Genomic DNA, 25,596 nt, shown 5'->3' with positions numbered 1-25,596 from the left:
CTTTATTGTAAGTTGGCTATAGAGTTTAGGCTAGGGACACTACGACTGCATTCGCGCAGCTGCTAGTTCTCTGACACCACCACTGCTGAGCCAGGAGCCCAGAACCATCAGACTGGAGGGAGTGAGGCAGCAGGGCATCTTGGAGTTTTTGAGAGAGGGAGGGACCTACAAGAAACAACTGCAGTTCAGAGAGGTGCAGCTATCGCCCACGGTTACAGCAGAGCCGGGTCTAAGACTCGGGCCTCCTGGGTACCACACCAGCTTGTAGGTTCTCCTTTTCCCGGTCACCCAGCAGCGAGGGTGACGTGCTGTCCGCTAAGACACAACGCTCTGCGCCGTGGCGGGCCTCGCGGCCGATCCGGAGGGCGTCGCACTCCTACTGCCTCAGGTAGCTGGAAAAGCTCAGCCAATCCAGAGAGCTCTGAGGCAAAGAAGGAGGTTAGAAAAGGAAAAGTTTAGGACAGGAGCGCTAACCAATCGGGCGCCTAGCTGCCTGAGCGACGGCCACCAGCACCCACTTGGAGACGCCGCCCCGAGCCGGGGGGATGGTTAGTGGAGAGTGAACCAATCCGTGACGAGGGAAGGCAAATTTGAGCCAATGATAACTGAGAAGGTGGGAAGGGGCGGAGCTCTCCCTGTGGCTGATCGGTGGTGAGTGAAGAGATCAGCTTTCTCTGCTAGTTCCCACCCTCGGACTTCTTAGCCCCTGGAATGCGAGAGAGGCTCAGGGAGTTCCCGGAGTGGGGCGTAGAGGTATCGCCCGCAAAGGCCTGGGGGCGAGACTTCTAGTTGGAGGAGGTGCTGGAAGCTACCGGGTGGGCATCGAGGAAGCGGAGGCTGCTTAGGAGGCGGGACTTCCGGGGAGGGGCTTTGTGGATGGGGCGGGGCCTGCTGCTAAGGTTAGGCCGAAGGGGCGGGGCTAAAAGTAGACCACTGGGTGTGACCTGGGAGAAAGAAGGGTAGTAATTTAAGCGAGCGTCTTGGGGTCAGGACGGTGCTGCTAGAGGCTTTGGGGTGGCAAGTAATAGCTCAGAGGTGACGTTAAGGTTTATGGGAGGGTCACCTGCCCTAACCCCCTGTCCTCTTTTCCCAGGGAGCCACTGGTGGGGACCTTCCTAGGGTCCCTTTCCCTTCGTGGGGTGCTATGGAGTTCCCAGAACACAGCCAGCAGCTGCTGCAGAGCCTCCGAGAGCAGCGGTCGCAGGGTTTCCTTTGTGACTGCACGGTGATGGTGGGTAGCACCCAGTTCTTGGCCCATCGGGCTGTGCTGGCCTCCTGCAGCCCATTTTTCCAGCTTTTCTATAAAGAGCGGGAACTGGACAAGAGGGATCTGGTGTGTATCCACAACGAGATTGTCACAGCCCCAGCCTTTGGGCTGCTTCTGGACTTTATGTATGCTGGCCAGCTGGTCCTGAGGGGGGATACCCCTGTGGAGGATGTGCTGGCAGCTGCCAGCTACTTGCACATGAATGATATTGTCAAGGTGTGTAAGCGGCGGCTGCAAGCCCGGGCCCTGGCAGAGGCGGATAGTACCAAGAAGGAGGAAGAAACCAACTCACAGCACCCTAATTTGGAGTTTTTGTCCAGCACTTCCCGTGGCCCCCAACCTTCGTTGGCATCTGCAGAGACATCAGGCCACTGGGGCAAAGGGGAATGGAAAGGCTCAGCAGCTCCCTCACCTACTGTCTGTCCTCCAGATGAGCCACCGATGCCGGCTGGGGCTGATACTACACAGCCTGGTGTGGAGGTTGACTCACTGCATCTGCGGGCACCTCCTCCACCAGTGGCTGATGTCTCTCTTGCCAGCCCCAGTAGCTCCACAGAGACCAACCCTGCAAACTACTTCTCTTCGGGTCTCCCAACGGTTTCAGTGGAGCCACTGGCTCCCCTTGATGTGGTTTCTGAGAATCTGAGGGTGGTGGAACCAAGGGGAACTGGAGGACCACTGCAAGGCTTCTATCCCCCAGCTTCGGCTGCAGTCCCAGTCCCAGCCCCAGTTCCATCCCAGGCTCCAGCCCCAGCAGAAGCGGAGCTGGTCCAGGTGAAAGTAGAAGCTATTGTGATTTCTGATGAGGAGCCCGATGCCTCGGAGGAACAGCCTCGGGGTCCTGAGGGACTGTTCCCACCTGGGGGAGCAATGTATGGTGAACAGCCCCCCCAGCCAGAGGCCTTTGAAGAGCCAAGGGCAGCAGGACTGGAGGAGGTGGGGGCCAGTGACCACTTCCTGCCGCCAGATCCTCACCTACCCTACCATTTGCTGCCAGGTCCAGGGCAGTATCATCGAGGACTGGTGACCTCACCCCTGCCTGCTCCGCCCACCCTGCACGAGCCACTCTACCTGCCTTCTGAGTATGAAGCAGCCCCAGGAAGCTTTGGGGTTTTTACTGAGGATGTTCCCACTTGCAAGACATGTGGGAAGACCTTCTCATGTTCTTACACACTACGGCGCCATGCCACAGTGCACACGCGTGAGCGACCCTACGAGTGCCGCTACTGCCTGCGCAGCTACACGCAGTCAGGGGACCTGTACCGCCACATCCGCAAGGCTCACAATGAGGACCTGGCCAAACGCAGCAAACCGGATCCAGAGGCTGGCCCCCTCCTGGGAGTGCAGCCCATCCCTGGCTCCCCGACAGCAGATAGACAGAACAGCAGTGCTGGAGGGCCACCCAAAAATTTTGTACTTGGCCCCAAAAACTAACATCTGTGAGAGCACGCCCTGATGCTAGGCCTGCTGTTGCCACTATTAGGGGGCAGCACGGAAGGTGGGAAGCATCTCATTTCCCCTGCTGGGGACAGAATGAAGATTCTGCCCAGGCTGTAGGTTCCTACCCTTTTCTTTTCCCAGCCAGATAGCAGGACTTTATGGGGCATCGCATCTCAGTCAACTCCTCACCAAGGGCACTGGGAATTTTCCCGAGGTGTAATCGCTTCTCACTTTGCATTTGGACCCATAAAGCTAGCAGTGAAAAGTATCTCTCTGAACTGGTCTTGGCTGGTTTCTTCCACAAACCTGCATGCCTGCTGATTCTTTCACAGCTCTCCTCCAGACCTTCTAGGAATCTGATACCTGTACTTGGGGTAGGGGTGGGGGTCAGGTTGTTTATGAGGAAAAAAGTGAGAGAGGCAGAGGGCAGTGTAGACTTTACTTAGGAAAAGTGTACAAATTAGGGAATTTCACACAATTATGGTTTATTGTTGTAGTTGAGCTCTTCCTGTGTCCTGGGATGTACTGGGCACTTCACATAAATACTCATTTAATCCTCAACAACTTTGAGGTATTATCCCTCTCCCCGCTTTTTTCCCCACAGACAAGGAAACGAGACTGAACAATCAACGTTAACTTGTTCTAGGTCACAGAGCTAGTTAAGGGGCAAGCCAGATTTGAACCCTGGCTTATGACTTCAGATACCATGCTGGTTTAAAACACTGTTGAAGATGGCTAACTTTGAACTAGAAGTTGTTTTCTTTTTTGACCTTTTGAGTGTTTGGTTTTGTTGCCTTACCCCTTTCCCTCTGCTTTCCACGTAGAAAGGCCTTTGATTGACTGTTTCAACAACAGATACCGTATTGATGGCTTGAAATTTTTGCCTGCATGTCTTAAATGTGCATTGATGTCTCTGAAGATGACAAACTGGAAGGCAGAAAACACTAAGCTCCACGGTGGTAGGCGTGTGGGGGCAGATGGAGGACTTGTGAAATGGAAATGATGGGCGCTTGGGAAAACTAAAGCAAGAAACTCTAGATGAGACAATCTTAGAGTTCATCTGGTCTAACTCCCTCACTTAAAAGGTGTGATGACAGCCTAGACAGGTCAAATTACTCATGTACGGTCACACAGGTAGTTACTGACAGTAGAGATAGCACAGAAATGGGAATTTGGGGTGTTGATGTGGCATGGGGGGAAAAAGCATTCTAGGAATGTAAGAGAAGGGTCTGCCCCTGCCTGTGGTGAAGAGTGGTGTTTGTAGGATGGACCAGAGGGCTCCCCACAAACTCTCTCTCTTTGGCACATAAGGAACTGAGTGCAAAAAAAGCAGGAAGGAGTATTTAGAAAAAGATGAAAATGAGTGAATTTTCTGAATTTCTTCTCTCTCTTTTTGGATTTGTCACATTCAGCCCTGTGAACTCTCACTAGCAAGTTGTGTTTGAGTCATAGGAAGGAGACAGAGCTGAGCATCAAAGATTTGGCCAAAGAAAGCTCCTTACTTGGGCTATTATGGGAAGCAAAAGTTGACGCTTAACATTTCCATGGCTGACTGAGTTCTACGCTTTTCATTTTCCTTGTGTTGGAATAATCTTTTATTTTTCAAATGGCTAATTTTATTTATGCAAATACATTACTGCCTTAACTCCTTGGTGAAACAAGACAAGATATACATACATACAGTAAGAGCTATTTTAGCTGACTGGAGCACCTTTTCCTGGAGTAAGTATCACATCAAAATGCCTACAAGAATCAGTTGCCGGGCTTCCCTGGTGGCGCAGTGGTTAGGAATCCGCCTGCCAATGCAGGAGACACGGGTTCGTGCCCCGGTCTGGGAAGATCCCACATGCCGCGGAGCAACTAGGCCCGTGAGCCACAGCTACTGAGCCTGCGCGTCTGGAGCCTGTGCTCCGCAACAAGAGAGGCCACAATAGTGAGAGGCCCACGCACCGCGATGAAGAGTGGCCCCCGCTTGCCGCAACTGGAGAAAGCCCTTGCACAGAAACGAAGACCCAACACAGCCAAAAATAAAAAATAAATTAATTAATAAAAAAAAAATCAGTTGCCTTTAAAAGAGTGAAATTTATGGTATGTGAATTATCTATCAATTTTTTTAAAAAAGGGGGGGAAAAAAGAAATCAGTTGCCTCAGAACATCAGTTCCTAAAAGCAAGGCATAATAAATATGTGTACATGTATATATAATGTATATAATTTCTCTGGACCATCTGGGGAACACAGGAACCTTGTTACTGTCTCGGCCAAGTGCAATACTTAACTAAAGAGGATGTGTTACTTGGTGAGATTCTCCCGAAGAGCAAGCATTTGCCTTTAGTTCCCAGCATGGAATGCTTTCTTCATTGGAGGTGGCAGCCAAGAATTTGCAAGATGTTTAAAGCAGCAGCCAACACAATTACGGCCACAGTTGCCTCACTTTATCTATCTGCTGGACACCAAGAACAGTTTAGGCCTGTCTGTAGAGGTGTGATCAATAGAGAACTTTCTCTGGTTTCCACTACTCTTGACAGTCCCAACCATGGATTCAACGAACCACAGGCCAGCTCATCTAACCTCTAGTCCAACACTGGATCCTCCTTTTGCCAAGTGTTGAAAGAGAACTCACTATTCCCAAAGGAAACATATTCTACTGTTGGACAACCCTAATTGTTGGATAATTATTCCTTCTACTGAGCCAAAATCGACTTCCTTTTATGGTGGGATGGGCCAGGCCCCAGGCTATTAAGAGTTTAACCCTGAGAAGTTATTTGCTTTTGAGCTACAAGCTGATTTAGTTTTCAGACAACCACCCTTTGCTCTCCAGTTTTAGAGACCTATTCCTAGTTTAGGATTTCATTTCTTAATTGGTATTTTGTAAGTGTATGCCTTCACTTGCTCTTAGCTTCACAAAACTCACCATTTTAGCCCTTCACATTGGATTTCACTTTCTCCAAAGCCAGTGTTTCCAAAGATGGTTTACTTCAATATACACTTTTTTTTTTTTTTTTTTTACTGTAAAATACATTTATTTTTATGGTTGATTGGTTGTTTTGTTTTGGGTTTTTTGTGTTTTTTGGCAAATGATATGAAGTGCTCTAAAGTCCCCTCCCCAATTTTATCAGTAAGCAATTTCAGCGTGCACCTCTAAAAGAACTCTTAAAAAGACCAAATACCATGATCACACTCAGCAAAACTGATAATTCTTGTTCAAATCTCCCTGATTGTCTCATAAACTTTTAGTTGTTTTTTCAAATCAGAATCCAAATTCCAAGGGTTTTAGGAGATCTGTGCCAGGACCTGGAAAGAGATCAATATATATATTTTTTCTTATTTCACACACAGTCTCATAAAAACTTTTAGTTGTTTTCTTCTAATCAGAATCCAAAGTAGAGTCACATTTATTTGGTTGGTGGCTCTTAAACTTCTTTTAATTTATAGGTTCCCCTCTCTTTTTCCTTGCAATTTATAGAAGAAATTGGTTTATTCATCTTATGGTTTCAGCCTGGGGTTTGCTGATTACGGCCCCATGGTATCATTTAACATATTCCTCTGTCCAAAAATTCCTTTCAAAATATATTTTTAAATAAAATATTGACTAAAAAGTAGTATAGGCAGTATGTGATTTTGGCAAGACTGTAAAGATGGTGGGTATTGGTTTGGAGGGAAACACTGTTCTAAACTGTCCCTTATGTGCAGTATGAATCCTCACATCACCATGAATGCTTTCTCTTCAATCAAACCCTCAAATCCTGTGTGGAAACCATTAAGGATTGGTAAGGTGAGCAGCCTCCCCCCTCCACAAACTTCTGAGTACAGAGACTGAGGTACCTCTGGCTGATGCCTTCAGGATGTGGGCTGGCCAGACCTCCTCCAGACCCACATCTGACTGCCTACCTTTGTCCACTTTCCCGTTCGTTAACATCTCTGTTAGGAGCTGGCCTTCAAATTAAAGTCCGAAACGTAAGTCTGACCGCTTTGTCTCTTAGTAGTGCTAAAAAAGGGTTAGTGCAATAAATTTCTACAGTACATTTTTAAATATCAGTTTTATTTTTTCCTCATTGATGCAGAACATAGCTTACTGTAACATCAAGTCTTAGGGGAAAAAAAGAAAATCACAAAGCAAAACCAACCCCAAACAAACATAACACACAACCATGACATAATTTGGCAACAGTCTAGGCTTAGAAATTTAAGAAGCTTGGAAGAGGAATAAAATATTCAACTTTTGTTAGTTCTGTCCTTGGACTTAAAAGATCATTTGGTATGAAAACTTTTTGTTTGTAAGTTGATGGTTGTATTATTTAAGGGTACAGGGAGACTCAAAGAGGAGCCTAGCTCACTGAGAGAGAGGCATTACTGATAAAGGGAGAAGAGCTTGTGTACACTTGGCAAGACTTAGGGGTTTTTGTCTGAAATCTGTCTGTGTATGATGGCTAATGACACATGCTTATTACCTTCACTCATAAAGGTAGAAGCAGTGCTATTATGGTCGTATCTACTCTGTACAACTCATACATTGTGGACATTAGCAGAATGACACTGGAGCTCCCGGTTGATGAAGCCTCCTACTGAGCCATGACTGCACCAGATCTGCGCCTGCACCCATGCCCAACAAATCTTCTAGAAAGTTCGTTGGTGCTTAAAAGGCCCTAAGGAAAGAGAACCTTTCCTCACTGTTTCCTTCCTCTTTAAGGAAGTGAGCTCCTGCAAAATACAAGGGGGCGGGTAACAAGTAAAGAACAGATCTATGTTTTTATCCTGTTCTTTTATGGTACTGTTTCTAGAAGACTTGGTAAACTGTCTTTCCTATGTTTTTTTAGAGAAATGAGCATACTATAGATATGCACCTATTAAAAACTAAAATGTTTACGAGTGTTTTTTTGGCATGAGGGCTTTTAAAAGATTACAAAATATATACTTAAATGCTTGACTCCAGAAGTTTTAAGACAGAAGGTTTAATAAAAAAAAAAAATAAGTATACTATATTAATGATCTGAGTGTGAACAATAGCAAGGACTAGAAATTACCAAGAGAAACAAGAGGAACTAGATACTTCTGTGGGGGAAAAAGAATCTGAATGTATGTGGAACATTAAGACAAAGGAATTATTTTAATCAAGACGGTTAATTTCAAATCTTTCATTCTGAGCCGTGTGGGCCCAATTTATAATTGTCTAGTTTCACAGTATATATATTTGCCAGTTTGTGGCCTGTGTAAGTTTGGCTTTGGGCATCTGAGGAAACGAAGGAAGAAACTCCTTTCTGCCTTCCTTATTACTTCATCCTCTGCTAGCCTTCTCCTTTGTATATGACTACATCTACCAACATCTATCATTAAAATCTATGCCAAAGATATGATTAATTCCACCCATAACTGATGAATGTTTTCTGGTTATATTTCTCAAGGCAAATATCCCTAATAATACCACATATTAAAAGCCGTATAAATACATAGATGGAGAAACAAAAACAGACACAGACTATGTAAGCAATAAAGAGTTCGTGCAGAACTAGAAACAAGATAGAAGTTCACCTCGGTCAGAGGTATGGGGTTAATTTCTCTTGCTGAGGCTCAGGTTTCCCCTTGATGGGTCTTTAATGGTTCACCTAAGTTCCAGTGGAGGGGTATCTTTCTTCTTTGTTAACCAAACATGCCCAGGTAAAGCTGCTTCTCTTTCCGATGGTAGCTGCTGAGTTCTGACTGCGTTAGCTGAAGGTACCGCCGGACACTGGCGTCTTAGAACAGGGCAAAGAAGGCAATTAGAGACAGGCCATAATCGTACCTCTGGGCAGAAGAGGATTATGAACACACTTCCATTTCCTAAAATCTTTCCATTTGCATATATCACAACAATTCTATGCAATAGTAAATCTCACTCATTAATTATTTGCATTATTAAAAAATCTTGTACAGGGATGCTAACTTAATAATGAAAAAGAGCTTGAAGAAATAGTTATTGTCAGAGCAAGTCTCTAAAGCTACTATACATGGCTGGCAGTTAATCTATGTACTTGAAGGTAAGAAATGTGAACAACGGCTCATATATCTTTATTAATTCATAATGGCTTTCCCGTTCAATTAGAGAGATTTTGCTGAATTACTGTATGTTTGGGGACCCTCTTACTTCAGTAGCCGCTCTAAGCCAGAATGCAAAATGGGAGACAATTTTCAGTGCTGAATCACCAACACAGGAATGAGTCTGTCATTCTCTTCACAATATTCTTTTTCCCTTGGAAACAAGCCTCAAATTTTCCCTCAGGAGGCCTGTCCTTCTTCTAGGTCATACCTGGGGTTAGCTGAGCTAAAGGATAAATGGATAGTTAAGCAAAGGCCAGACCCCAGCTGGAGAACTGGGAGAAATGAGGATTATCATGTTTATTCATTGGAATCCAGATCCTATTTTTGGCCCCATCTAGGAACCAAAACTTGAAAAACAACACTGTAAGATTATTTCTGGAGCATATACAATATTGCTTTCCCGTGGAGGCAAGAATACAGGAGTAGAAGGCCTGTTTGTCATATATCTTTTTACACTTTTTGAATTTTGAACATGTGACCGTATTATTACCTCTTTTCAAAATTCAATAAATTGAAAGATACAATAAAACACCCTCCCACAGATACTACCTTGGTGGAGCAATTTTTTGTACTTACTACGTCAGTCCCCTTCTCTCACCTTTGGGCTGCCTCTTGACAGCGGCCATGAGGTAATGCCGAGCCTGGTCATACTCCTGCAGGTGGAAAAAGGCCACTCCAGCCCGATACAAGGCCTTGGCATTATCAGGCTGTCGCTCCAGGACTTTCTGACTGTATTCTTTCACCCGTTCGTAGTTTACTGGCTCCATCTGAAGAAGACAGGCTAATGGGGCCAAATGGAAGAAACAGAGAAGAGGGAGGAGGACCTTATTACACTAAGTTCCACTGCCCAACTCAAGGCAGTACCAAACCTAGGATGATGTCACCATTCACTCATCCAACAAATACATTTAAGTGTCCACCACGTGCCAGACGTTCTTCTAGCCATTGGGGATACAGCAGTGAATATCAGCTTTACATACCTCACAGTTTACTTCACCATCTACCAAATGCCTAGCACGTACCTAGTGTGCGTCAGGCCCAGCTATAAAAGTTGATAAGCACATACTTTAAAATTTATTTATGGGGACTTCCCTGGTGGTCCAGTGGTTGGGACTTCGCGCGTCCACTGCAGGGGGTGCGGGTTCGATCCCTGGTCGGGGAACTGGGATGTTGCATGCTGCGTGGCACAGCCAAAAAAAAAAAAAAAAATTTATTTAAAACTCTTCATTGTATCTCTTCTACCCAAGGCTCTCTGTCTTGAATCTCCCATTTCACCACAATGCTTGTACTGAAGCTTGTTAACAACAACCGTTGCCATTAATTGTGCGAGGAAATAGTAAGCGCTGTGCTATGTGCTTGTTTAATCTTCTCATCCACCCTCTGAAGTCAGTATGAGTTACCATCTCCATTTAATGGATGAAGAAATCAAGGCTCACAAAGGTCAAGTAAGTTGTCCAAGATCCCACAGCTTCTAGGTGGAATGAGTAAGAAATCTGAACCAAGGACTCTCTAACTCAAAAATTATCACCATTCTCAATGACGATATATTACTTCACTATTCCCTTGGATGAAAGAATGGGACCTCAAACCACAAATCTGTTTAGGAGGCAATGTTCAGGTCACTGTTCTGCCTTTCTATAAGTAAGAAGGGAAATGCATTCCCTGTTTTATAACTGTGGGAATTAAACATAGCATTATTAAATCACGGTGCTGAGAAGGAAGGAGAATCAGGGCTGATGTCTGCATCCCTTCTACAACATCCCCACCAAGTGGTCATACGGTTTATAACAATACTTAGGTACTTCCAAGCGGTCAGCTAACCCATCACTGTAGCTTCATTCATTCATTCGACAACTAGTTATGGAGAACTGACCATGTGCTAGGCGGAGTTAGGAGCAGGAGAGGAGAGGAACGAGACAGACACCTTGACGAGTAAATAGAGCTTGCATCCCAGTTCCCAGGTAGGAGGAATGCACTAAGAAATTCACTTATTTATTAGTGCTTTGAGGAAAACAGAACTATGCTGGGACAGAGAGTGAATGAGGTCAGAGTGATGTTTGATTACAGAAGGCTTCCCTGAGAAAGTGACTTTTGGGCCAAGATTTGAATGACAAGGGTCATTCAAGGGACAGGGCATTCTAGCTGACAGAAGAGATCCTACAAAGCTGGAAGGGGGACGCATGCTTTGTGAATTCGGTCTATGGAGGAGCCAGATCAGGTCAGGCCGTGCCGGGGAAGGTCAGAGTTTGAATATTTTCCTAAGTGTAATGTGATGCCATTGGACGGTTTTAGACAGTGACATGGTCTGATTTCCTTATCTGTAAAATGCGGAAAATCATAACTACCTTGCAGAATTTTTATAAAGATGAGAGATAATATAAATAAATTGCCCAACATGTAAATTTCACTCACATGTAAGTGAAATTTGTTAATTTTAGTGAGTCTTTACGGAGCATCTACCAAGCATCCCCAAGCAGAGGGTCTACAGATGGATACGCCATAGTCTCTGCCTTCAAGTCCACCTGGAGAGTCACGATATTTACAAGTACCCATCTCATTTCCTTCATTTCTGGTCAATTCCCCAATGTGTATTCTATTCTCTAATAACGTACAGTATTCTGCAATAAGAGCTTAAGCTCTGCAATTAAGATTTCCCAGGTTTAATTTTAGCTCCACCACTTATTAGATGTTTCCTTAAATCTACCTCAAAGGATTGCTGTGACACTTAAATAGGTTTATATGTATATATGTATAAAGGGCTTAAACACGGCATTTCATAAATGTCACCTTAATGAGCCTTCCCTGACCACTACCTAACACTTCCATGCCTATGGCACTCACTATCCCCATTTTCTTTTCTGTTTTTTTTTTTTTTTTTTGGGGCCGCTCCACGCAGTATGTGTGATCTTAGTTCCCTGACTGGGGATGGAACCTGCACCCCCTGCATTGGGCTCCACGCAGTATGTGTGATCTTAGTTCCCTGACTGGGGATGGAACCTGCACCCCCTGCATTGGAAGCATGGAGTCTTAACCACTGGACCGCCAGGGAAGTCCCTATCCCCCTTTTCTGCTTTATTCTTTTCCGCATTACTTATCATCTTCTAATACATGTTACCTCTTTTGTTAATTGTCCATCTCCCTATGCGAGCAGGAATCTTTATCTGTTTTATAATACTGCAGTATCCTCAGTACCCAATAAATAATTGTTGAATGAACTGAAATATTAGCTACTCTAACTACTGTTACTTGAGTCTAAGAGGAGCTCTGGACACACACTGTAAAAAAGCTAGATTTTCACCAAATCACAGCTGATGAGTGGTGTAGTAAGCAAAAAAAAAAAATCATTTAAACAACTATTACAAAGTATAAAAACTACTCCTAATAATTTCTGTGGCCTCAACTGGGACCATTAGAATATTTTAATATACTTCAAAATAACTTAATTAGCTCTATGGTTATTTTGCCTGCTATAAAACAGACCTAAGAAGTCTCCCTTCTTTTAGCAGATTAATCCTAGCGATACTAACTCTGGAATCCACCTCTTCATTCAAGGCCAGCTGGATAAGGAAGATACTGGTTACCCAGGTTACCATCTAGCTGATTTATAGGAAGAAGGAAAATGAGGAAAAGCTGTCCAAAATATCTAAGATGGATAACTTACACCACCAATTAAAGCAAGTGCCTTCCTTCCTATATTTTAAATATTAAAGAAACAATACTCTAAACATAGGTTCAGTATTTTCTCTATAGTGTGCGAAATTCCCTAAACTTATCAGCATCAACCGGGAGTTTGTTAGAAATGCAAATTGGTACACACATCGCCCAAACACAAACCTCCGACCCATTAAATCGGAATCGTGGGGACAGGGCTCAAGAAGTTGTGTTTAACAAACTCTCCAAGTGAAGTCTGAGAAGTACTGCTCTACAGAAACTCAATTAGACCCTACAGATTGAAAATAAATTTCAATTCATGGCAGAATAACTAGACGACGGCAGAGAAGCACGTCAGTGTTTTTCCCAATGTTCTCAGACTTTCATGTCCCCGCCTTGACACTCTACCCACCCTTCAGCCCTGTTCTTACCAGCTAGGTTGTTGTAGCAGTCTGTCTGGGTGGTGCGCAGTACGTTTTCTTGTTCAGGTGTGAGGGCCGGGCCCTGGGGTCCCAGATTAGGTATCGGGGAGGGCAGACTTGGATCCAGACCCCGCAGCTGCAGCAGAGCTCGATGGTACCCACTCACAGCATCTCGGTACTTCCCTTCCCGGTAACATTGGTTCCCTTTCTCCTTGTACAGCTGGGCCTCCTGCAGGCGCTTCTCCATAACTTTGTCGCCCAGTGCTCTTGAGGAATTGGGACGTGAAAGAGCAACCGAAGCTCTGGGAATAGGAGCGAAATAACCGATTTTGGTAGCCGACTTAAAAAAGCAGGAAATTCTCCTTCTCCAGGAGGCCTCTCAGGGAATGAGGTTTCCTTGATTCTACTACAGCCCCTTCCTTTCTTCTTTGCAGTTATTTTTCAATCTCTAGAAGTGCAGGGGATTGATCAGGGAGAGGACGTGGGAAGAGTAAAGCCAGAGATTAACTGATTTCCTAAAGCGGCGACTCCGGGGTGAGGAGACTCCACGAAAAAGCGAAGGCCGTACTACAAAATTGTGGCCGGCGTACAAACGCCGGCGGAATTTGCTGCCTCCTTTCCTTCGGACACACCTCCCTGACCTGGAAGTGGAAGGGAGTAGGCGGGGACAACTGCTAAAAGAGGTCTAGAGGGCTTGCCTCCATCCCAGCTCTTTGTTCGCACTTATTCAACCAGCATTTGTTGACCTCCGTGCCAGGAGTTGGGGAACCGACGTGAATGCAGTCCGTGCACCCCAAACACAGGCCGAGGGTGACGCGGCCGCAGCGCCGCTCATGCAAGCCTCGCATGCCCCGCAGCCAGCCCCTCGCCCCCAGCAAGTGGCCGAACCCGAAGTCTCCCCGCTGGGCTTCGACTTACCGGCGGGGAGTACGGAGAGAGCAGGGTCAGGCCTCCCGACAGCTTAGTGTCTAAAGGGTGGCGCGCATTGCTCCACGCCGCCCAATCAGAAGCGGCCCCGGAAAAGTAATCCCGCAGAAACGACCCCGCCTCTCCAGCCTCCCCAGTGGACCAACCGTGGGGTGGGCGGAAATCCTCTGGCAGCTTCGCCAATTGAAAAAAAAAGCCGAAAGATCTTGAGGGACCAATCAGAATTGCAGATGACGATTCAAGTTGGCCAATACGGCGAGGTCAGGGTGTCTGTTGCTGAGTAGAAGTTGAAGGATTGAGGGGGGAAAAAAAGAGGTCCGGGGTTAGTTACTGCAGTCCTTGCAAGGTTTTGGAGAGCCCTTTTGTTGACTGACCAGAAAGACAATTGCCAGTAGGCGTTCACGTTGCAAGAGCTTCCCTGCTTTCCTTCTGGCTTTTTTCTCTCTCAAGAAGTGACTGCACGAATAGACACTAGGGAACAGAGATTAGCGAGCAAGCCCTACGACAACAGCGCGATCGGGTCAGACGGAAGTAAGGGTGGTGACGGGGTGGGAGGGGCGTGTGGCGAGGGAACTCCGGGCGGCTGCGCGGAGCCCCGGCTGGAAGTACGGAGAGACGGGTGCGCACACGCCTCGGTACTACGAGGCACTTGAGCCGAAGCCAGCCTTTCCCGTCTCCGGCTCCGGTGCGACTGCGCCGTGAAGCCGCTGGCGGCGATTGGCCCAGGGGGTGAGAGGGGGCGGGAGGTAAAGAGAGGGAAGTCCGTCGTACTCGGCGCGCCCACCCGCCCGCCCGCCCGCGGCAGGGGAACCAAGGTGGCTGGAGAGGAAGCAGCTCCTCGCTGCGTTGTTTTGGGCTCCGAGGGCCGAAAGGGGGAGGGAGGAAGGGCGAGAAACAAACACTACGTAGCGGAGGCTGCGCGCGGCCCTCTGCCTGCGTGCCTACGTGCGTGCGCTCGCTCGCGCGGGCTCAGTGCTGGCGCGTGAGGCGGAGGCGGGCGGCAGCGGCGCCTGCGCGGTCGGGCTCGGTCGACGGTTCGCAGGGGAGGAGGCGGCGGGAGGCGGCGGGAGGCGGAGGAGGCGGCGGCGGCGATGGAAGTGAAGCGGCTGAAAGTGACCGAGCTGCGGTCGGAGCTGCAGCGGCGCGGCCTGGACTCGCGCGGCCTCAAGGTGGATCTGGCGCAGCGGCTGCAGGAGGCGCTGGACGCCGAGATGCTCGAGGACGAGGCCGGCGGTGGCGGGGCCGGGCCCGGCGGGGCCTGCAAGGCGGAGCCTCGGCCTGTGGCCGCGTCGGGCGGCGGCCCGGGCGGGGACGAGGAGGAGGACGAAGAGGAGGAGGAGGAGGACGAGGAGGCGCTGCTTGAGGACGAAGACGAAGAGCCACCCCCTGCCCAGGCCTCGGGCCAGGCCGCACAGCCGCCGCCGGAGCCCCCGGAGGCGGCAGCCGTGGAGGCCGCGGCCGAGCCCGATGCTTCCGAGAAACCGGAGGAGGAGGCCACAGCCGAGTCAGGTGGGGTGAATGGTGGCGAAGAGCAGGGCACCGGCAAGGGGGAGGAAGATGAGCCGGAGGATCGGAGCGGAGACGAGACGCCGGGATCCGAGGCGCCGGGTGACAAGGCCGCAGAGGAACAGGGTGAGGAGCTGGCAGCGGAGCCCGGCTCCAACCTGCCGGGTGCGCCCCTGACCCAGCACCAAGCTCTGCATCGCGGGGTTCGATTCCCATCGCCATTCGGTGGGACTCCCCAGGGGAGGTGGCTTTCGTTCTCTACCCACCTTTTTGGGGGGTTTGACTACCTCTGGTGGCCCCACTCTCTGCAGGAGGGAGGTTCCTGCCTAACTTGGTTGCTTGGTGGTAGTGGATGGAAGTAAGCGATGTTGCTTGCGAACTGCTTATGAGCTACCTGTTGGAGCAGCCTCCCGCGGTGCTGGTTATCTTTTCCTAAACCGAGAATGCACTGAGGAATTGTTGATTACACGGACAGCCAGACCGACTGTTGGAGGCTTCGGCCCGACTGTTGACTTTTTCGCCATAAAATTAAGCAATAAGCTCAGTTCGTCAAAGTTCGCTGCATCAAAAGCTCAGTATTAGAGTTTGAGCCACAGCGAAAATCTGGAAATCTAACATTGCTCCTGCTTTAGCAGCAGCTCCTGCTTCAGCAGTCTGTGGTGTGAGAGTGTCAAGTTTAATTGTTAACTACGGAAGAAAAAATTTTAATCTACAGCATTTAGAATGTTAATCAACATCATTTGGCTAGGGGTTTAACCTTGTCTGAATTCTTACGATTAAATTTTAATCTTTCATCTGAGTGGATGGATGGGCAAATTTGTATATTTGCTGTACACTTAGCTAGCTTTTTACATTTCGGGTCCTTGATTTCCTGAATTGAAATGATTGGGGTGTTGGTGGGTCCATTGAGTAACCTTGTGGAAGAGACTGTATAGAGTTGCCCTAGGGAGTTAGTGACCTTTCTCTCTTTGAAGTAATTGGATGGTTGGAGCTGATCCATAACTGTTTTGTCAGAGTAGGGAGGAAAGCTAGAGCCGCTTCCCATTCTTAATATGAAGTGGCTTGCTTTAGTTCCTTTTATAATACATTTTTTAGGCTGCTGCTTGGTATGATGGTATAATTGGAACCCATTCTACAACAGTCACATGCAACTTGCAGATTGTCCTATGTCCTGGAACAAAAATCCCATTACATAACCTTTGACTTAACGTGTACCGCCAGATAGCAGATAAAAAAGGTTGAGGGATAAAGAACTTCTTTAAAGAAGTTATTATTAAAAACTTTAGTGTTACAAACCAAAAAAAGTCCAAGGAAAAATTGTTTTTTGTTTCTCCTCTTGTGAAGAATGTTGCTAACTGTATGACAGCACCTTTGTGCCCCAAATTATGTGCAGTAAAGATGCAGTATTATTTATGGGTCTCTTGTGACTTAATGGTTTGCTCCTGCAAGTTTCAGTAAAAATCTGTGATAAAAATACAGCTCTGTATATACACTATAGTCCATTAGCTATGTAAGTAAAGCTGTGGATGGCTGTGCGTTTCAGAGCTGGAAAGGCAAACTCTTAAAAAAAAAAAAAAAAATTGAGGCTTCTGTAACATGAAGCTGTGGAAAAGTGTTGGAAAACATATGTTAAGTGTCCAGCCTAAATCCAAATCTGATAGTCAGGAATCGAAGTTAAGCTATGAAGTTTTTAAAAAACTTATGGGATGTTTCTTTTATGTCATATTGGTGGGAAAATCTGCAAGTTTGACCTGATTTAAGCAGATAAATTTAGAATGCAAAAATTGCCAAATTTTTAATCTACTGCTTGACTGTAATTAGCCCATGATGTCCCTTTTTTTTTTTTTTTTTTTTTTTAAATAAAATCCCAGCCAATGACAGGAAGATGATCATCTTTGGAAATAAAACATTCTATGAATGCAATGGGAAAAACCTGGCTCTTCTGACTAGACAGATATGCAGGTCCTCCTTTAGTTTCTGTTGGTTCTGAGCTTATTCTACACTCCAGTATGAAAACTGCTGATTTTCTCTCCCTCCTTTTTGTAGGAGATGACCAAGATAGTGAAAAGTCAAAACCAGCAGGCTCAGATGGTGAGCGGCGGGGGGTAAAGAGACAGCGGGATGAGAAGGATGAACATGGCCGAGCTTACTATGAATTCCGAGAGGAGGCTTACCACAGCCGGTGAGGGAAATAGTCCCTTTCATTGAAGGGAGTGTCTGCTCTGATTTTGGTATACCTGATGTTGACTGGAGAGTCTGGAAAGGGGTGGATTAAAAATGGAATAGGTTTTTACAGGCCTAAGTTTTAGATTAAATCTACCCTGAAAGCTCCTGTTGCCCTTTTCACATTTGTTGAAAGAAGCTGTCTGCTGGAATTTTATATTTGCTGATAAACAGACCTGATGTCATGCAGACACCTCTCCAATTAGAGGACTTTGGTTACATTGTATTTGTTTTTCTCTCATATGTATAGTTCAAAGTCTCCACCACCCCCGGAAGAAGAGGCAAAAGATGAGGAAGAGGATCAGACTCTTGTGAACCTGGACACTTGTATGTATAAGGCAGACAGGTTGAGGTTTTAAACCAATCAGAAGTGATTTTGGAGATTGAAACTTCATGGCCTGCAACTTTGAAGAGATTTAAACTTTGTATCCATTCTTGAGAACTGGGTATATTTGTGTTCTATTGGTGTCTTCGAGTGTTGGGCATTGGAGTAAACAGATTGCTTCTTTCTTAACAGATACCTCTGATCTCCATTTTCAAGTGAGCAAAGACCGCTATGGAGGGCAGCCACTTTTCTCAGAGAAGTTCCCCACCCTTTGGTCTGGGGCAAGAAGTACTTATGGAGTGACAAAGGGGAAAGTCTGCTTTGAGGCCAAGGTAGTGTGTACAGCTCATTAAGACCATTCATTTATTAAATTAGTCATTAAACTGCTATGTACTGGACTCCAGTACATAGTAGTTTACTGCCCACCAGTATTTTATTAGTGCAGAAAAAGGCACTACACTTGAATGACAACCGTAGCTCCAGTAACCAAGAAATTGACCCTCATGGCTTTGGTTTAAGTTAATTGACAGTTGTTTTTCTGATGTTGAGTTGTGATAGTTGTCGTTTTCGGTTTGTATCAAAATCTTGTCTAACTCAGACTTTGCTCGAGTATCTGAAAGTTCCTTTTCTGACTTGGCCAGATAACCCAGAATCTCCCAATGAAAGAAGGCTGCACAGAGGTTTCTCTCCTTCGAGTTGGATGGTCTGTTGATTTTTCCCATCCACAGCTTGGTAAAGTTATTTTTAACTTAATCATTTTAGTGTTTGCTGTTCTGTGGGAGGTTTGAGTGTAGGTAACTAATCTGCTGATTATTCTAGGTGAGGATGAATTCTCTTATGGTTTCGATGGACGAGGACTCAAGGCAGAGAATGGGCAGTTTGAGGAATTTGGCCAGACTTTTGGGGAGAATGATGTCATTGGCTGCTTTGCTGTAAGTGCTCCTGAAAGTTGTAGATTTGTAACAAGGAGTAAATAGAGGGCACTAGGGATCAATTTGCTTCCCATCAGCTGCTGTCTTTTCTGCGTTTGATGCATTGCTCACATAGTTGTTTAGTACAGCAGTTGGAGTAGAGAAAAAAAAAGATTAAATTGTAAGATTAATCAGCCTCAAGTTCTGTGTGCCCATAAATGCTCTTGTCTTTCGTCGTTGTAGAATTTTGAGGCTGAAGAAGTAGAACTTTCCTTTTCCAAGAATGGAGAAGACCTTGGTGTGGCATTCCGTATCAACAAGGAATCCCTGGCTGACCGGGCCCTCCTACCCCATGTCCTCTGCAAAAATTGTGTTGTAGAATTAAATTTTGGTCAGAAGGAGGAGCCCTTCTTCCCACCGCCAGAAGAGTTTGTGTTCATCCATGCCGTGCCTGTGGAGGAGCGCGTGCGCACTGCGGTCCCTCCCAAGACCATAGAGGAGTGTGAGGTATGCCGGAGAGTGTGCAGAACCTTGGTGCTCGTGCTTGGAATGGTGGGTGGGTCGCTTTTCTTCTGAAAACTTTACCCAGCTGGGGGAAGGGGGGAGGATGTTCTTAAATTGGGCTTTGTAAACATGACCCTCACTTATTTTTTATAGCATTCCTGGTTCTGTTTACTTGCAGGTGATTCTGATGGTGGGACTGCCTGGATCTGGAAAGACCCAGTGGGCACTGAAATACACAAAAGAAAACCCTGAGAAAAGATACAATGTCCTGGGAGCTGAGACTGTGCTCAATCAAATGAGGGTGAGTTGCTGGGAGGGGTTAGTCAGCTGTGATATTAGCTCTTGAGGTACCAAGAAACTTATATAATCTTTTCCCAGTGGAGTTGGTCTTTCAGGTGTCTGAGAACAAGGGCCCCACAAATAAAGAAATGAGTTCTCAGTATGTGTTTATGGTAGATTTTTTTTTTTTCCTTTGCTGTGTTGTCAAATCTGAAAGCTGGTAAAGTCTGGAGTATATCCAGATTGAGACTGGAAATGAGTTCTGTAGGAAATGGACAGCATTCACAGCACTGAGGAATGTCAGTGAACTGATGTGGTGGTGGTGTGGCATTTACCAGTGATTCTTGGGCTTTAACTTACTGTGTAACTTCTTGTGTTTCTCTTCCTCTCAAACTCATTAGATGAAGGGGCTCGAGGAGCCACAGATGGACCCCAAAAGCCGAGACCTTTTAGTTCAGCAAGCCTCCCAGTGCCTTAGTAAGCTGGTCCAGATTGCTTCCCGGACAAAGAGGAACTTCATTCTTGATCAGGTATTGTTCAAACATTCAAAAGAAACCTAATTTAACAGTAGGTCCAAAGATAAAAGATTTGGTATCCATTTAATCTGATAAAATTGCTCAGGGACTTCGCTGGTGGTCCAGTGGGTAAGACTGCGTGCTCCCAGTACAGGGGGCCTGGGTTCGATCCCTAGTCAGGGAACTAGATCCCGCATGCATGCTGCAACTAAGACCCGGCACAGCCAAAATAAATAATTTTTTTAAAAATCTCATTAAAAAAAAATTGCTGAGAGTCAAAATAGGGTGCGTATATAGAGAAAGACTGAGAAAGACTGAATTAAGTAACAGAATCAGGTTACCTGATTATGACCAAGTGGTTGTGTTACGGTTGTAATGTGTTTTGAACTCAGAGATACAACTCTTAGTGTTTTTACCAGAGAGTGTATGGACCCAGACTATAAAACACATTCTAGAGGCAATGGAGAGAGCGTTGGAGCTTTGGATTCATGGCTCCACCGCTTACTAGGGTTGTGACCTTGGACAAGTCTTGGCCTCTCTGAGTCTCAATTTTCATGTTGTGTAAAACAGGATAACATCATGTAGCTTTTGAAGAATTCAAAGAGATTGTGTAAATAAGACCCCTAATCTAGTGCCTCACTTGTGAAAGATGCTCAGTAATTGTTGGTTGAATCAGAGTTTAATTTTTATTCCTAAAACGTCTATTACTCCTCTTGTCCCTAGTGTAACGTGTACAACTCTGGCCAACGGCGGAAGCTATTGCTGTTCAAGACTTTCTCTCGGAAAGTGGTGGTGGTCGTCCCTAATGAGGAGGACTGGAAGAAGAGGCTGGAGCTGAGGAAGGAAGTGGAGGGAGACGATGTGCCTGAGTCTATAATGCTGGAGATGAAAGGTGGGCTAAACGCTGCAAGTTAGGGGTCCTGTCCTTGGTCCATGCACACCTCACTAGAGCCTCTTAGCACCTGGAGGATTCTCCACATGTAAAGTGTAAATCTGTGGAGTAAATTAATGGGTGTGATCACTTAAAGATTAATGAATGAGCAGAGTGAATGGTGAAGCAATAATCCCTTGATTCATTCTGATAAAATACAAAAAGAGAAATGGTGATAGACCACAGGATGATAGCCTTAAGGCAGAGGCTTCAATGAGTCAGTTATTCATTTAGTAAATACTTAGAGTGTCTACTATTTGTCCAGTACTGTTCTAGACACAGGGAAAGAATGAATGAAATGAAGCTCTGCCTTCTCTGAATTTATATTCTAGAGATGGGACATTCTTGTGGTTCAAATTAAAATGGTAGTGGTTGGAGTGAATGATCTCATCAGTATATTTTGATTTCTAGTATCGCATTAGGCCTGTTTTTTATTTTTGTTGTTTGTTTGTTTGGGGTTTTGATATGTGTGGTACAAAGCCTTACAGCAAGGTTCCCTACAAGGCAAAATTAACTATCTTGATTGATCTAGTTTTTTGCTGTTCACCCTCAGAGTTTGGTTTTTCCCCTTGCTGCCTTCAGCGCCTGGCATCCCACCTGAGCTATCAACTACTGGCTCTTTGAATTCTGATAATGCCCAGGCATGGGAGCTGGTTACACATTTAAGAGCTGGATTCTCCAAGTTTACTTAGAATGAACTAAGCCAGTCCATAACTGGTACTCAAGCACTTGGAGGAATTTAGTTCAGTTTTATAAAACGGAGGGCTAACTGGATTCATCTAAGAATCAGGAGAGCCTCATTGAACTGAATTCTGCTGGGACTCAGCCTCTGAACTTGATGTCTAGAGACTGGCAAGTGTGCTCTCCCATCATACACAGGTGGTTTTAATGAGGACCCCGTACTCTTGTTAACTGTTTTCCTTGTATAGATGAGTAAGTGCCTTTAGGCTGGGGTCAGTTTCTTCTTGAGTCTGTTTAAAAGTGTATTTCTTATCTAACCAACACCAAAACTTTCTCAGTTACTTTTAGCCTCTGGCTGCCTGCTTCTGTCCTGATAAGAAACCTTAACCCAGTTCACTCTTAATTTATTATGGATCACTTGAGAACTTGTAAATCTACAGTTTGCAGATAGCCCTTTGCCTGGGGCTGTTACAGTTTAGGGAAAACCCGTAGCGTGAACCCAGCACACTTCTGTGCATTAATAGATGAGGCTTAGAAAGTCCTATTCTTGTAGTGGGGTTTTCATCATGAGATCTTACCCGTCATGTACTTGGAGGCCCACAAGCTTCTCTCTTACTTCTACAGCCAACTTCTCTCTGCCTGAAAAATGCGACTATATGGATGAGGTGACATACGGGGAGCTGGAGAAGGAGGAAGCTCAGCCCATTGTCACTAAGTACAAGGAGGAGGCAAGGAAGCTGCTGCCCCCCTCCGAGAAGCGGACAAACCGCCGAAACAATCGAAACAAGCGGAACCGGCAGAACCGAAGCAGAGGCCAAGGCTACGGTGAGTCCTGGGGACCTGCCAGCCCGAGCCTCAGTCTGTTCTCTGTGCTGAGTGCAGCAGGACCCACAAGGAAAGGCCAGGCAAACCAAGTCAGATCACCAACAATAAGGAAGTCCCTTCTTTATGGAGCTTATTTCTTCCTGTGTTCTTTACTCCCAGCTTCTTGTGCTTTTTCCATAATCCTTCAGCAAAAGGTAGTTATTTTTCAACAAAAATATTTGTTTCCTTGAAAAGCAATGCTTGAGCCTGTTCATTTATCTAGTTTTCATTTTTACATATGGATTCCCCCTTCACTATTGTAGTCTATATGAAGGATTTGTGCAGTGACATCAGATTATCTTTTTCCTTGCTACTTTGTCTATTGGATCAACCCAACTGTATAGAGCAGAAAGTGAATGCATTATTCAGTAATCTGGGGGGGGGTGTTAGACAGTAAGTTAGCTTATTAGTGGAATTAATTTCCCTCCTGAATGTCTAGTTTGTCAGTTAACACCCCCCGCCACAGTGTGCATTCACTGTGCATTAAAAATGCGTGTGTGTGTGTGTGTGTGTGTGCAATTATAAGTGTAAGTCAACAAAATTTTTGAGCGCCTGCTACGTGCTGGGCAGTGGGAATACCAACAGTTCCTACCCTGGAAGAGCTTATCGTTTAGACTTTGTTCATTTGTATAAAATGATGGGTCTGGGTTATATGATATCCAGGATCCCTTCCAGGGCTGAAAGTCTGTGACTCTACGAATGGCAGTTTTTACTCATGTTTCTAACTCTGCCATGTATGCTTTTGGCATCTTAAATGTTTTGCAGGAATTGGGGAGCTTCAAAAGGTGAAACCAAGGTGGCTTGGTTTTCTTGTGTCTCTATTCCTCTGCCCTACCCCCCCTCAGACTTTTTAAAAGGTCCTGGCTGGTGCTTTAATTAACATTGTGTGAGCCTGGCAGAAGCAGGCCTCCTATTCCCCCAGAATTGCCTTTGGCTCCGACTTTTTGATTTCCACTCAGATGTGGAGCCAGCTGTCTGAGCGCGCTCTCCATTTCTCTTCCAGTGGGCGGGCAGCGCCGAGGCTACGACACCCGGGCCTACGGGCAGCAGTACTGGGGGCAGTCTGGAAGCAGAGGGGTGAGTGCAGCCCTCCTTCTGCTCCTCCCTCTGGGCCGTGGTAGCCGTTCCTATTGGCTTGGGGGAGCAGAGTGGCTTGGGCTGTCTTCTCAGGGCTTAGGGTTTTGCCCATTTAATTTGTTCCTCTGGAAGACTTTATCCTGGGAAGGTTAAGCTTGTTTACAATATCAAGTGAAGATGTGTCTCATTTAAGACGGGGGATAGCAGTGGATGGTGATGCTGAAAACCCATACATCTTCACTCCTTCTCTTTCTCCTTTCTCAGGGTTACCGTAATTTCTACGATCGATACAGGGGAGACTACGATCGGTTCTATGGGCGAGATTATGAGTACAACAGATACAGAGACTATTACAGACAATACAGTCGGGATGTAAGTATCATCTGGGGATAGAGAGATGAAGGGGGGCAGGACCAGAGGGATGAGTGTCATGCCTCTCCGTCCTCAGCCAGCTGTGGCTCCAAGTGATGGAGTTTCCCCTTTCTTCTAGTGGCAGAATTACTACTACCACCATCCCCAGGACAGAGACCGATACTACAGGAACTACTACGGTTACCAAGGGTATCGGTGAAGCCCCTGCCATTGTCGCCTGTCAGCCATGAAGCTGAATCTCTGGGGGTGCCAAGCACCCCCCAAAACACAACCAAGGAAAACAGGGGCTGCCGGGGTGGGGCTGAGCTGCCGGGGAGGGGCGGTGGGGGGAGGGTGCGCAAGCAGGGGGGGGAGGGGGGTGGAAACAAACAACAAAACTGTACATTTTTTTTTAAAGTTTGTTGAAAAGAATATTGTCTTATTCTATAAAACATTTCAAACCTAGTTAGATATTTGTAATCAAAAAAACATTTGCTCAGAAAGCAGCACTTAGGGCTGCCTGTCCTATACCCTGCAGTTAGACAGGAAAAGAACTGAAAATGTCACCCTTCTGACATTCGAAGGCAGCTGGACCGGCAGCCGAGTAAGGGAGAGTGACGGCGAGGTGGTGCGGAGAGGGTGGGGAGGCGTGCGAGCGAGGGCGCTCTCCATAGCAGGCAGGAGTGGGGACAGAGGGAGAGCTTGTGACTGGGGCAGTGAAAATAAACGATCAGCTCTTATCAATCACTTGCACCAACTAACCGTTTGTATTTTCTTTACCGACCTTTCCCTCTTGGGATATCTGGTCCGGTGGGCTGGGAGGCCATAGTGTCCCTATCTCCACGTTCTGTGCCTTTGTGCTGTTTGGCTGAGGCATGGAGACTACCAGTTGGGCGGTTCTGTTATAGAGGATCCCCACGCCAAGGAGGCATGGGGACTGTTCCTGATTGCAGAGCAGAATAGCTTGCAGCCTCTCTGTATCTGTTAATGGATTTCCATAAAATCCGGGGGAAGAGTTGGGGTTGCAGCCCTCAGCCTGAAGACTGTGATTTGCCAGTCTCTACTCTCTGTCTTCCAAGGTTGAGATAGGTGGGAAGTCTCTGAAATCATCTCTGTTAGAGAATCTGTCCTCTTATAGTTCAAGAGAAGGAACGTTTCTCAGGGTTTCAGCTCACACAGAAACGAAGCAGGATTCTTTTCACTGCAGCAGGATATGTATATAGGTGAATCCTGTGGTGTGGGCTACCAGGCCCAGGCGCTGAGAATAGCAGCTATTTTCTACAGTGTGGAGGGCCGGGGCCCTGCTGGCTTTTTTGATACACAGATAGAGAGTGAATAGAAAAGGGGGGGGTGGGGGGCGGGAGGCAGCTCCGTGGGGCTGCTGGAACTTGGGAAGAGCATGAATGTGAGCGTGTGCAGCGTGTGCATGAAAGGGAGCACCCCTTCCCGACTTGTTGAAACAGGATTCCTCCTGGGGTGCCTTCCCTGTGTGTCCCAGAGAGGCCTCTAGCCAAGAGACTTCAGTCGGGAGAGGTATTGTTTGTAACTTTACCAGCACCCTCCCAGTTCTTGACAGACAGCTTCACGTTGCTGGTTCAAGAATATGGGTGGGTTATGGGAATGCTCTTTCAATACTGAGCTTCAGTTC

General features: G+C 46.4%; 3 protein-coding genes across 4 annotated transcripts; 2 read left to right on the top strand and 1 right to left on the bottom strand.

Annotated features, from left to right (window-relative positions):
- Positions 1–662: 662 nt before the first annotated feature.
- ZBTB3 (zinc finger and BTB domain containing 3) lies at positions 663–2,715 on the top strand. Its single transcript, XM_061203520.1, has 2 exons — positions 663–815; positions 1,094–2,715. Exon 2 carries the CDS (start codon positions 1,145–1,147, stop codon positions 2,699–2,701), a length of 1,557 nt encoding a protein of 518 aa, XP_061059503.1. The 5' UTR covers positions 663–815; positions 1,094–1,144; the 3' UTR covers positions 2,702–2,715.
- Positions 2,716–6,762: 4,047 nt separating this feature from the next.
- TTC9C (tetratricopeptide repeat domain 9C) lies at positions 6,763–14,220 on the bottom strand. Of its 2 annotated transcripts, none has more exons than XM_061201888.1 (4): positions 13,773–14,220; positions 12,864–13,156; positions 9,380–9,562; positions 6,763–8,438 (listed from the first exon to the last, which is right to left on the bottom strand). In XM_061201888.1, the coding sequence occupies exons 2-4, from the start codon at positions 13,099–13,101 to the stop codon at positions 8,344–8,346; spliced, it is 516 nt and encodes a 171-aa protein (XP_061057871.1). In that variant the 5' UTR covers positions 13,102–13,156; positions 13,773–14,220; the 3' UTR covers positions 6,763–8,343. The 2 variants fall into 2 exon arrangements, with proteins under 2 accessions (XP_061057871.1, XP_061057872.1); XM_061201889.1 differs by lacking the exon at positions 13,773–14,220 and adding an exon at positions 9,848–9,958 and having other exon boundaries at positions 12,864–12,951.
- A 143-nt stretch (positions 14,221–14,363) lies between these two features.
- Positions 14,364–24,709, top strand: HNRNPUL2 (heterogeneous nuclear ribonucleoprotein U like 2). Its single transcript, XM_061201887.1, has 14 exons — positions 14,364–15,413; positions 17,334–17,469; positions 17,761–17,837; positions 18,028–18,167; positions 18,477–18,567; positions 18,655–18,767; positions 18,990–19,253; positions 19,429–19,551; positions 19,931–20,059; positions 20,768–20,936; positions 22,281–22,481; positions 23,524–23,597; positions 23,862–23,969; positions 24,088–24,709. The coding sequence occupies exons 1-14, from the start codon at positions 14,873–14,875 to the stop codon at positions 24,166–24,168; spliced, it is 2,247 nt and encodes a 748-aa protein (XP_061057870.1). The 5' UTR covers positions 14,364–14,872; the 3' UTR covers positions 24,169–24,709.
- Positions 24,710–25,596: the final 887 nt, after the last annotated feature.

Source organism: Eubalaena glacialis, chromosome 10 (assembly GCF_028564815.1).
Source record: "Eubalaena glacialis isolate mEubGla1 chromosome 10, mEubGla1.1.hap2.+ XY, whole genome shotgun sequence".
NCBI classification, from domain to species: Eukaryota; Metazoa; Chordata; class Mammalia; order Artiodactyla; family Balaenidae; genus Eubalaena; species Eubalaena glacialis.
This window is presented reverse-complemented; position numbering and strand designations above follow the sequence as displayed.

Coding starts and splice junctions, on each gene's coding strand:
- HNRNPUL2 (XM_061201887.1), top strand. CDS start 14,873: ATGGAAGTGAAGCGGCTGAAAGTGACCGAGCTGCGGTCGGAGCTGCAG. Junction 19,552..19,930: donor CTGTGCTCAATCAAATGAGG/GTGAGTTGCTGG, acceptor CAAACTCATTAG/ATGAAGGGGCTCGAGGAGCC. Junction 20,937..22,280: donor TATAATGCTGGAGATGAAAG/GTGGGCTAAACG, acceptor TTACTTCTACAG/CCAACTTCTCTCTGCCTGAA.
- TTC9C (XM_061201888.1), bottom strand. CDS start 13,101: ATGGAGAAGCGCCTGCAGGAGGCCCAGCTGTACAAGGAGAAAGGGAAC. Junction 9,563..12,863: donor CTGCTACAACAACCTAGCTG/GTAAGAACAGGG, acceptor TGGCCCCATTAG/CCTGTCTTCTTCAGATGGAG. Junction 8,439..9,379: donor TGTCAAGAGGCAGCCCAAAG/GTGAGAGAAGGG, acceptor CCCTGTTCTAAG/ACGCCAGTGTCCGGCGGTAC.
- ZBTB3 (XM_061203520.1), top strand. CDS start 1,145: ATGGAGTTCCCAGAACACAGCCAGCAGCTGCTGCAGAGCCTCCGAGAG.